Source organism: Ammospiza nelsoni, chromosome 13 (assembly GCF_027579445.1).
Source record: "Ammospiza nelsoni isolate bAmmNel1 chromosome 13, bAmmNel1.pri, whole genome shotgun sequence".
Classification (NCBI taxonomy): domain Eukaryota; kingdom Metazoa; phylum Chordata; class Aves; order Passeriformes; family Passerellidae; genus Ammospiza; species Ammospiza nelsoni.
This window is the reverse complement of record NC_080645.1, coordinates 10,086,037-10,098,214: the sequence shown is the minus strand read 5'-3', so window position 1 is coordinate 10,098,214 and position 12,178 is coordinate 10,086,037. Positions and strand designations below refer to the sequence as shown.

At 43.7% G+C, this 12,178-nt stretch overlaps 1 protein-coding gene across 1 annotated transcript in view; it reads right to left on the bottom strand.

The window, feature by feature from the left end:
• NKD1 (NKD inhibitor of WNT signaling pathway 1) overlaps positions 1-3,649 on the bottom strand; it is a 107,300-nt gene extending 103,651 nt beyond the window's left edge. Inside the window, exons 1-4 of the mRNA XM_059481778.1 lie at positions 3,552-3,649; positions 2,785-2,939; positions 2,612-2,644; positions 2,144-2,301 (exon numbers count right to left, since the gene is read on the bottom strand). Of these exons, the coding sequence (XP_059337761.1) occupies positions 2,144-2,301; positions 2,612-2,644; positions 2,785-2,809 (216 nt within the window). The 5' untranslated portion in view covers positions 2,810-2,939; positions 3,552-3,649. The remainder of the gene's footprint in view (positions 1-2,143; positions 2,302-2,611; positions 2,645-2,784; positions 2,940-3,551) is intronic.
• Between the last annotated feature and the right edge of the window lie 8,529 nt (positions 3,650-12,178).

Genomic DNA, 12,178 nt, shown 5'->3' with positions numbered 1-12,178 from the left:
GACTACACCACTGTCCCACACGACCCCGTGACTAACCACTAGCAGAAGAAACTACTATTTGTACATCTTGAGGAGACCAAAGAACCAAGAGGTTAGGCTACAATTCCCTTTGTATCTTGGTATAATTATACAAGAGATCAAAGAGATCTCAGAAGAGAAGCAGCCATGCAGTCTCAGTTATGGAGTCAATAGCTGTGACTCCGTAATCCTTGTCAAAATGACTGTACATATGGCACATCTGGTTCCAATGTAGGATTAGAAACGCATCCTTCCATATTCCAAAAGTTCGTATTTTAAAGGAACTTTAATGTAGCTGTCTCAGTGTGCCTGTGACAGGATGACAATTAAACTAAATCAACAAGCAGGCTATACACGCACACAGATACTACCTATACATTAGGCAATAAATGGCAAATATTTTTGAACATTCAGAAACATCTCAATAAGGATGACAGTAAAAGGCCTCATGGGAACAGTGCTTTTTAACACACTTAAACCTATTTACAGTTTTATAATGTACTAAAACTGCAGACTAATATTTAGTTAATGGCTTGCTAATTGCTGAGCCATCAAGAGGAGGACTTCCTCTTGAGAGGGGAAATACTGTTCTACTGCCATTCCAGCTGAGCAGACCTCACCAACTCAAGAGGGTTGTGAATAGAAAGGACCTTTGACAAAATATATTTTCTTCTTTTCAGAAAGCAAATCACCCTTGTGGAAGAAAATACATTTCACAAACTAAAGTCAAAGTTTTCAGCTTTAACTCTTTATATTAAATCTTTGTTTAGTTTGATGAGTTGGGCTTCTTTTCTAGAAAACATACATGTGAAAGGTAGAACATATGTAAAAAACATGACTTACAAAAACTGGGATAATTCGAAAATAATTAAAAACAGGTGCTCTTACTCTTTGCATCTGTATCATAGTACATACTCTTGTTAATGAGAACTTCTTTCTTTGAACATATTGTTTCCTAGTAAAGCACAATAAATATCACTTCAACCAATCATACCTGCAAGTTGAAGGTGATTATATTCATCAGTTAAAACAAATCAATATCTTACCCCTTTGTCTTTACTTCTAGTGACTCTCACACAATTAATGTTCCTCAAAATACAATACTGGTGGAATATGAAATGTCATCATTAGCTTTTCCCATACTACACATCTTCTACTCACTTACACATCCCACCTAAAATGAAGCATTCTTGACTTGCAAGTGAATTTTTCCTGAGACACAAGAAGTCCAGGCTTCTGACAATACAACTGGTAGCTGACAAAGCAAAGAGCCTGCAGGAGGTTTGGTGGCCCTGGCTCTGCCTGTGCTTTCAAAGCCACACTGCTTGCTGGGAAGCACAGATTCCAATCTCCCCATCTCTCAGGTTACCTTTCCAGTGATGAAACTTACAGGGCTTGATCCAAAGTCAATGGAAGTCTTTCAGTAAACATCAATAAGCTCTGGATCACACCCTGAAACACTATGAGGACCATATCTAAGTAATGTTAAGTCTGTTTACCTCCCATCATGCCTCTTTGTTTAAAGAGACAACATTAAAAATAAATAAAAGAAAACGGCAACTGAAATGTTTCCTCCAGCCCAGCTTTACAGGGAGGACTGAAGGGAAGAGAAGGGGTGGAAAGTGACCAGTGAAACAGCCGGGACAAGCAACTGGCACAGTAACTCTGGTGGGGAAAGTCAGCCTCACGTTATTAGCAAAGAGCAAATAAATAACAGTAACTCTTCGGGGACTTCTCCTTGACTGCCAAAATGTCACAGGCAAACTTGTGCACTAATCAGGGCTCACAAGCTATCGCACACTGGCTGGGTACTGGGCTTTCCCCAGATATTGTTTGTTCCTGTTTGTGAAAGGTTTTGTTCTAATCTTACTGCCCAGACACCAGCAGTCAGGTTCCCTTACTCCTCTGGCTTTTGTACCTCACCAAGTTTGCTCTGCAGCTTCTAACTTCATCAAAGGACTGAAGGAAACCACCCACGGGGCAGCGCCTCGGAGCAACATTAGGGCAAAGAAAACCTTCCTTTGCACAACCGCCCCTTGGGAGGGAAAGAGGGATGTAGAAAGAGCTTTTGCCTTTCAGTATTTCAAAGGGAAGGGGCGGGGGGGCAGCGAGGAAGCTGACATACCCTGGCGCTGGAGAGCCTGCACACGGCGCGGTGCTGGCAGCCGTGCTGGAGTCCCGAGCTGCTGCCGCCGCTGCTGCTGCCCCCGGAGTATTTCTGCTTCACCATCCAGTCCTCCAGCCCTCTGCGAGCCAGAGAGGCGTTCACCGCAAAACTATCACCTAGAAAAGAGGAGACAATGCCGCCGCTGAGCCGCCCGCAGAGCCCGCCCGACCCCCGCGGCCATCCCGGGCTGGGGCTGGGGCCAGGGCCGGGACTGGCACCGGGGCTGGGGCCCGGACTGGCAGCAGGGCTGGGGCTGGCACCGGGGCTGGCAGCGGGGCTGGGGCTGGCAGCGGGGCTGGCACCGGGGCGGCCGCGCAGAGAGCAAAGCGCGGCGGAAAGTTGAGGGGAGAGGGCAGGGGGCCGGGGGCAGCCGGCCGGACCGGGGGAAGGCGTTCAAAGTTACTAACAGTGAGGAGCCATCCCTACCTTCTGGACTTTCTCTGGGTTTACAAACGGCAGCTAGGCAGATCCGGAGGAAAGTGTGTGAGGGAAATAATAAAGGAAGATCGTTAGACACCAGTATAAAATCACAGCAACAAACCGAGTAAAATCCGAATAAAGGGAAGGGGCTAAGGAAGTAGCAAGTGAAAGGAACTAACCATGTTTCGAATGAAGTTTCCCCATCTCTCTGCATTGATCTGCAATTACGATTCATTTGACTGTTTTCAGGAGGGTCAGGTTCGCTTGTTGTTATTTTTTGTAGATATATAAAATCCCAGCGTGTTCAGAAATCCATGTGCTCCGCTTCTCCCTGCTAACACACGAGCGAGCTCAAATCTCAGCTCCTCTCCTGCAGCACGGTCCGGCGTCCCCCTCTCCGCTCCAGCCTTCCTCCTCTCTCCTCTCTTTCCCAAAGACAGAGGCGGTTACAAAAGACCTTACTTCACCCACCGGGGAACATGATTGACACCTCATTGAGATTAGACCACTTGCAGGCAGCCTCCGCCTTCCCATTGGGCCGCGGCGGCAGATGAAAGGGGCGAGTGAGCCTTTTGGAGGCTCAAAAAGGAAAAAGGGGAAAAAAAAAAAAAAAAAAAAGAAGAAGAAGAAAAAAGAAAAAGGAGCAGCCGGGGCGCGTTTCACTTCCAGCCAGGCACGGGCGGCGGGGCCGGCCCGGCTCCGCGCAGCCCCGGGGGCGCCGGGCGGACAAGGCGCCCGCTGCCCCCCGGCCCGGCCCGGCCCGGCCCGGCCCGGCCCGGCCCGGCCCGGCCCGGCCCCGCCGCCAGCGCCGCCCTCTGCAGCCGCCGAGCCCCGCGGGCCGCGCCCCCGAGCAGCGGCCGGACCCCGCACGGGCCGGCCCCGGGCTCCGCTCGGGCCGCGCCGCCGCCCGCGGGGCTCCGGGCACCCCGCACGCCGCCTCCCGCACCCGTGCGCTGCTGAGCCCCTCCGCTCCCCGCTCCGCCGATCTGGATCGCGGAGGAAGCCAGCGTGTCTGGAAAAGCAGTTGTTCTGCTGACTTAGTCGTGCAAATTGTTTTTCACGGGCATCCCTTCGCACACAAGTGGTCCTAATGAAGTCACTGTTAATGCCAAAATGCAGCTCTCGGGGTCAGGTCCGGAACCCTTTCTCAGTGATTCAAAATGTTGGCAGCAGGAGGACAGTCTCTCTCAGCTTTTTTTCATTAGTAGTTAAGTAGATGAGATTTACAAAGAATCTCCCCTGCTTCTCCAAATTATGAATGGTGTGGGTTTTACATAGAGCATAAACTAAAAGAAAACTTGCTCTTTCATAAAGATAGTTCTCACAGTCATTAAAAATTTGCTTTCTTCCTCTGGCTGGTCATTATATTTCTGTTTATGAAAATCACATCTCCCTGGAGATCCTTGTAGTTCAGCTAGGAGAGATAAAAGGGAGTACGTAGTAGATTCAGAACAAGAAAAAATGAAGACTTCTGAGAATTTAACTCAAGAAACTACTAGTCAAACTATGTAGGGTTTGACCCAGATGGGCCTGGTCCAAAAAACTTCAAGGCCACATCTGTGCTTTCAAATCCATATGTTTCAAGCACAGGGAGGAAGGAGTTAGACTTGGGAGCTCATCTGAAAAAAAGATTCAAAGCATATGTAGTAACACTTCTGCAGGGAATTGGGACCGGGAGAGGAGGGTCAGGCTTGGAGCTCATTTTTAGAAGGAATTCCAAAGCACATGGATGTGGTGAAGGTCTGGTATGAAACAACTGCACAGCACAGCCAATGCAATGCCATTAAATGAACCGTTTCAACCCAAATTGTTCTTTGGATGATTGCAAAGTCGTTTCTCACATTATTCCAACTATTTATCTGTCTAGAAAAGAAAACCCTTGCATTGTGAAATGCAGCCATTGCAACAGCATCATTGCTTGTCAAATAGCTAATAACATGCATTTTTTGTGAATTTCTTTTTTATGTATTTTAATAATTTGTTTGGCCCATTTTTTATATTGAGTATTTTGGTGACATGTTTGTTCCTCTGAAGATTATCTCTTGTTTTGGGGAGGTCAAAGAGGGAAAGAAAATAATTTAGATGGAGCAGGTTCATGGGAGCATGAGCTTCACTTGAACTGTGAAAACTTGTAAAAATTTTCTGATTCATATGAAGAAATTCTAAATCCTAATACCTCAGGTTGGCATAAGCACAAGTACCCTTTAAAACTTCATCAGCAATTTTATTTGGAATATCACTTATCTTCACTGTTTATGAGAAATAGAGAACAGCTTAGCATAAGTGACCCCAAATGGGATGGGCCTATCCATTCATCTTGTGAGATGGTGCTCACATTCAGCTCAATAAAACAAGGCCTTAGAAATGTCTCAAGTTCAGCAGGTCTGCTGAAGTGGGCAGGGGAAGAAGCCCTGGCTTTCTTTCACAGCAGATTACAGAGGTCCACTTGTGTTGAGGAACTCGTGTTCAGAACACAGCCACTCTTGTGCACAACTGCCTTCGCATACGCAACATTTGTTAGAGTTTAGAGCAAGCCCTTTCTCATTGCAGTCGATGACATACCCTGCAGAACCAACACAGGAGAGCAAATCTGACGAAAGAATCCCAAATGTCAGTAGCTGACTCCATGTACAATGGGTTCATGACTTGCTTGGGCACAGGACTAACACAATAAAAAGCTGGTGATGTTACTCTGGGTATGAATCACAACTGCAGCTAATTCTTCCTCCACCTGGGAGAAAGTTTTAGCTACTCTCAAAGTGACAAATCTTGTGATTCTCAGCATGGTTTTGCTCAGACATCAAATTCCAGTTGATTTCAGGAGAATTTAGCATGGTATAACAACTAAACAGGAACCTCAGGGTTCTCAGGGACTAAACTACAGGGACCTCAAGGCATACAAAGATTTTCCATGGGGCCAGAAGTGTGTTAAGTAGTGACGTCTAGTGAAATATGAGAGTCAAGTACACCATTCACAGAACAGTACTAATGATTAAAGGATCTCCAACCCAGTGACCTCAGTGGAATTCTCAAAGTTCGAAAGCTATGAGATAGAGTATTATTCATTGCCCTTTCATTAGGGCTGACTACACTCCACTTCTTCAGAAGATGGAAAACCCTTTTGAACCTTGCTATACTATAAAGCAGTTGATGATATGAAGTGCTTCTTAGCCAAGGAGCAAGTGAATAAGACCATTCTAGGAATTCATTGTCAATATTCAATAGCATAGCAAAATTAATTACAATAGTTGCAATAGCAAGAGTTACCTGATAGATGAAAGCACCACACTGATTTTCCTGTCTGGGTAGTGGTAAGATACTGCTTTCCAGTTCTTCTGCTTTATCTCCTTCCTTTTCTTGCGCTCTCCTGCCATGTTCCCTCCAGCTGGAGATTAAAGAAGGCTGGTATTGGCCTCCCACAGTCTCAGGTGGGTGCTGTTCTCTTCCACCTGGAAGTGGCATGCTGGTCATGCTACACCACCTCCAGAGTAAGTGAGGGTTGATACGTGTTTTTTAAAGTTGAAAAGCCCCATGTAATTCTTAAAAAAAAAACCAAAACCAAAGGCACACAGAAGCAGTAAAGTGGAAACTGTGTGGTTCCTCCTCTGCATTAAACAATCCATATTGAACAGAAGTGTTTTAAGAAAATGTTGCTCAGTTGTGAAGGAAAAACATATATATGCTCTCAGCAGCATTGACAGTGACAATGGATCATATGTAAGCTCTTAATATTTCCAGGATCCAGCTGATACATAATTTTTAACCTCATCACTGAGAATCACAGATGGTCACAAACCACACTCAGCCTCCATTTCAACCACGTTCCAACCAAATCCCTTTTAGTCCATCAACAAAGAATTGCCCACAGCAATGATCCCTCTCCAACAGTTGCCTCAATCACTACCCTGCTGATGCATTTAGGGCCACAAACCGTTTTATGAACATTTAAATTTTGGTTTGGTGACCACATGAGTGCTTTGCCTGCTCATTCCCAACACATAAATCAGATGCCTGTCACCAGACAGTGTTCTAGCTTTTGGGCCTTTGTCCTTGTACCTCTGGTCTTGGCAGTTTTTTCAGCACTTTTGCCTTAGGCTTTTTTGCAATCAGGCATGTTAGCACCTCCTGGCTTTAGCAGCTTTGCAGCCTTTGCTTATTGCCTCAAAGCTTTGGCATGAGTCTGCACTGTGGCATCCTTTCAACTCCAAACATACTTGCTTCACAGGTTTTCCTTGGGTTTTTCTTGGATGTCAGCAACTGCCCTGACCCTAGAGGGGGAAGAAAGACTGATCAGCAAGTTCAAACAGTGTCTGTGCAGCAGAAAGATGTCTATCACAAATGAGCACATTCACTACATCACCTGCCAAATATTGCACATGCTCAGGTACCATGAGAAATTTTTCCAGGCCTTCTTCAAGGTTACTCCTATAAATCTTCTGAGAGCCTGTGAAGAGTGGAGAAAACCCTGGCAAACTTTGTAGTCCCAGACTGTAAGACCACTGTGTCTCCATATTCCACTGGATATAGTTTCCATGATTAAGTAATTTCTCTTTCACTTCTCTTCAGAGCCAAGAACACTCATCAGATAGAGATGGATGTTGAGTTTAAGGGCTGGTAGTTCAGGGTGACAAGTGCTGATTTGGTAGATGAGCTGTTTTCCACAACCGCCAGTAGACACCCAGTAGTCCTTTGTACTGCCCCCACTAAAATATTAGTTTTCAGGTGGTACCACCTCTTCTTTCCATTGTATTCAGGGAAATGAGTCTTAGAAGTCCTAAAACAGAAGAATCCACGATGATGGTGAGTATAAAGGTTCATGCTAGGTTAGTTTTTGTTTTCTCCATCTATTACTCTGAAAGTCCTCATCAGCAACTGCCTTCAGTGAAGGCCTGAGTTTAGAAATGCTTTGATTTGTGAATTCCTAATTGTCACCTGTTATGTCCTGCAAGTTCTCTCTCAAAAACCTTTGCATAGCTAACTCAGTAATCCAAATTTCAGCTCACCAGAAAAGTAGAAAGGTAAAAAAGTCAGTTGATGCTGCCTACAACTAGTGAGACTCCTTCTACCATGTATCTCTCTATAGCTGAGGAACCTGGGCCAGGGCTTTTTCAGCAATTTAGAAGCAATTGGCTTTTTCAGTATATTTTAGTGGGTGTTGGATCTAGAATCTGTTTGCTTGGAATCTGATTGCAGATTCTCCAGAAGAAATTCAAAGATCATATAAGATTAGCAGGATTTTTTCTGTCATCATTTCCCCAAGGAAAATACTGTTCCTATCCAAATAAAATGAACTTACACTTTATTTACTAATCAAAAACTATGGATGTCTCCCATAGAAGGGAATCATTGAGATATTTTAAAGTGTGATTTTTCTGATTTTTCTTTTTCCAGTGGATATTTTGCTGAGATGAAATTTGCTAACAATTGTAGAAATATGCAGAGAAAGAGGAAAAAAAACTTTTTTCCACATCATGTGTAGTGTACTACACATAAAAAGAAAAAAAAGCAAAGTAGAAAGTACTGCCATGACTTCAATAATCAGAATCTTTCCTTTAGCATCTAAGAAATGACAAGTAAAAAAGTTTTAATATAGGAGAGGATTTTTATTTGCATTTCTTAACAATAAGGGTGGTTTATACTCCACCTGGTGTCTTTTCTCACATCATCTTTTATGGGCTTCTCTCAGTGACAAGTACCTTTGTACAAAGGTTTCCTCCCCCCCTTTCCCCCTTCTCTGGTTCTAACTCTCTAGCAGGCTTCAGCATACAAACACAATGGGAGCATTGAAAGGAAGACAGTGGGACACCTCCTTTGATCTTGTGTTCTAATAACTTGTGTATGTTTGTGTCCAAAAACAATGTTCCAAGGCTGTGAGGACTGCTGCTGCCGAAAAGAATACTCATCACAGGGGCGGCGGAATAGTTAAACTGTATTCAGGAGAGTAAAGTACTGGCCAACAACGTAAACAACAGACTGTAAACTGCGCTAAAACGCTTTGATGACTGAAGAGAGCCCCACTCCACAGCTGACAACACAGACATCATAGGTCTGTTCAAAGCATGGCACCGAGGGTCACCATTAAATCATACAATTCCCTATTACTTTTCATATCCATTCTAGAGGATACTCACTGCACATGGACAAAAGAAACATGTCTTGCATTAAAGCAAATGGCTACTGTCAGATAAGCCAGCTGAGCTCCTCCACTCTGCTGCTACTTGCTCAATGTTGTTGGGGTTTTTTGAACTGTAAGAAGCTGGATTTCTGTTTTCATTTTTCATTTTGTAACTCACTGGTGCTTTTCTTTCTGAAAAAAGGAAAAATTATTGCTGGGAAAACAATGGGCATGGGAACAAAGTAGGACCAGTCAGACCTTACACACAAAGCACGCTGCTTGTGTAGAAGTCACTTCTGACAAAGTGGCAACCCACAGCAAGGGGTGGAGGAAGGAGAAAGTTGCTTGATCAGTGTCTCATTATTTACAGCTATGGGGTGGTAAAGTCTTATACTGTTACATGTTGACAAATCCACGATCTTTGGGAAGAAAATGTAAGAATCAGGATATACACCTATATTTTGTATTTAGGTTCCCTCTCTGGAGTATTTTCAGCCTATTTGAAACTACAGACATTGACAGTCACCCAGGCCTGATTTCCAATATGATAGCATTTGCAAAACTCTCATGAAACGTGAAAGGTTTGAATTCAATGTATGGTTCAGCACAGCACTTCTATGTTAGTTTTGCTGGTTTTTTTTTTAAATAAACATAAAGTTTATTGAAGTTCTGTTGCTATAGTAAACAGGGTTGGTGCTGTGCTTACAAATAAGTAAGTGTAAGAAGTGTTAACTTAATAAATATCTGAAAAGGATGAAAAATGTTAATAAAACTACCTTTTAAGCTCTGCATGAATTAGAATGATTCCAAAGTGTTTTGGCAAACCCTTATAACCATATCATACTGGGGAAGAAAACTTTCCTCAAAAACTCTGCCTGGACTACCATGTCACTGTACAAACCTGGCTCCAGTAACTTGCCACAAGTATTTTGTCATTCTAAAAGAAACTTGGCTATAAAAGAATGCCTTCTTTTGAACATTAAGATTCAGCAAGACAAGCAATCAGATTTTTTACATGTTGTTTACACATTGAGAATGATGTATCATGTTACTGCTGTTTTTCCCCACAGGTACCCTGTGCACACCCAGGAGTGGTGTTGGTACAAAGCCTGTGATGCAGCAGGAATACAGGGGCTGGCACAGGTGAGGGGCTGAGGCACAGAAACTGCCCTTCTGCATTTCCCTGTGTGAGTTTCTGCTCTGCAGTACCCAGCAGAGCCCAGCTGCCTGTAGCCCACAGACCGTCTTGGGCATGAATTACCCAGAGTACAACAGAAAGATCCAAGCTGTGAGCTGCTGAGCACGGTGCTGGCTCAGTGCTCAGCCTTTGTGCAGCTTACCCAGGCTGTGGAATCAGAAGCAGACGCGTTTCAGGCCCGGACCCAGGGAGATGCAGGCACACAGCAGGAGCACAGAGCGTGTCAGCACTGCCCAGCACAGCACACGCACGCTCCGGGTCACGAGACATGGACAGAGCCCTGTGTGCGAGGAATTCCTTGCACGGAAAACAGAAATCACTAAAGCAGTTCAACTGTATTGAGGCCACCAGCACAGCACACACAGCTTGATCTAAATTGTCCTTGCTGCTTACCTATATTCTCTAAACTTTGCTGTGGAAAACAGCTCCGTTTTCAAAATTTACTGAAGTTTTTTCTTACAAGGTGCATCCAAAGGAACCACAAAACTGACTCATATAGATAAGACACTATCTTAAATGAACTTAAAATTAAAGTCTACTTCACTTCTACATGGAAATTTCTGAAGGACTGGCAGATGGACAGATACAAAACAACCAAGTAAACTCTGAACATTTAATTTACACTTCTTGGCTTTTCTTTTATCATTAACTATCAGTGTTACAAGACTCTACCAAACACACACTGCACATTGATTTAATTTGTGTTCTCTATACATGGCCTCTGCAATCTTTTGTTATGGTATTAATGACATAATTATTGCATTCAGATAGGCTGCATTAGTTGAATGAAGATAACCCATGGAGATCCACTTTGCTGCTCTGTTCTACTTTCTGTGTCCTTTTACATTGTGCATTTTCAAATACATGACAGAAGCTACAGGAATTCCAGGATTTGCATAAAACTAACAAGCCCTCAATTCTTCTGCTGGCATTCATAATTTTGCCATGGTGGTTTTGAACTAGTGCCAGACCACGTCCAACCAAGGCAGCATTTCTGCCAGCGTCCTGCAAAGGCAGGGTGCATCATAGCAGCCTTTCCCTTTTGCCTCTCTTCTGGCAGCCAAAGGGCAGACAAGGGAAAGAACTCAGGCACATAAACCACACACCTTGTACTTCCTCACAGCCTCCCTTACAGAGGGCTCTTGCAATGTCTTAAGAGAATCTTTCCCTATAAGACTCCTTCAGTATCATGAGGCAGGTATAGGACTGTGGCTGGGTCACTGCTGCTTATACCACATTCACACAGAGAATAAGAGAAGAGTGTCTTATTTATTAATCCAAATTTAGATTAAAAAAAAAATACAAATTCCTGAACATATACTAGGTAGAATTTATCTTCCTCTACAATGGAGAGAAATGGGTGATTCATGTGACCTATTTTATATGTCTCTACGAAGTTGAAATGAATAATCTTCTAAAAGTACCTATTAGGACATGATTTGTCTCATCTTAATATAGACATTTAAAATAGGTCAGATGAACAGGTCTCCCTTGGCTATAAGGGGAGACCAGCTGACCAGATCAAGTGAAGATATTGTAGATAGCTGAAGTTGAGATGCATTCTACTTTGTGCATATGGAGCAAGATTTTAAGGTTCTTTTTCCTCCTGGTCTCAAAGGGAGAGGTGACTTTCCTTTTTTTTAAACACAAAAAGACTACTCCTGCTTGCTATGCACTGTAAAACACTCAGGAGATCAGAGGGAACAAAATGCTGCTATGCTGGACAAGGTTCAATTAGGATGTACAAAAGCATGAGAGATCTCAGCTCTGTCACCATACTGAACACAGTCACTGTGTGAGTTACAGGTGTGTTAAGGCTATTCTTGTATGTGTAGTTGTGGGTCTCTGGAATGTTTAAAGGAGTGTTTTCTGTTTCTGCAAGGAGTTAGAATGTCAGCACAAAAAGTTTCTAACTGCTTCGGTCCTGGGGCTTGCTCTAATCAGCCCTCTGATGTAGAAAGATACTGTCCAGAAAAAGGCTGTGACCAGATCAGCCATTCCCACCAAGCTGAAACAGACAAACACATGCAAGAGCAGCTACGCAATCTCTGCTCCTCTGGTACTCCTAGCCAACTAAACAGTGGGAGTACTGTGGCTTACACAGGATCAAGGAAAGTTTGGGCAAACCAACATAAGGGAAATCCAGTGACGCTTTCTAAATGCAGAGAAACTCAAGAATTCCCTGAATAACAAGTTGTGAGAGACTGAGAGATGATTAAGTGGAAGTGTCATGATATGTTAACCCTATTATATTCTTCCC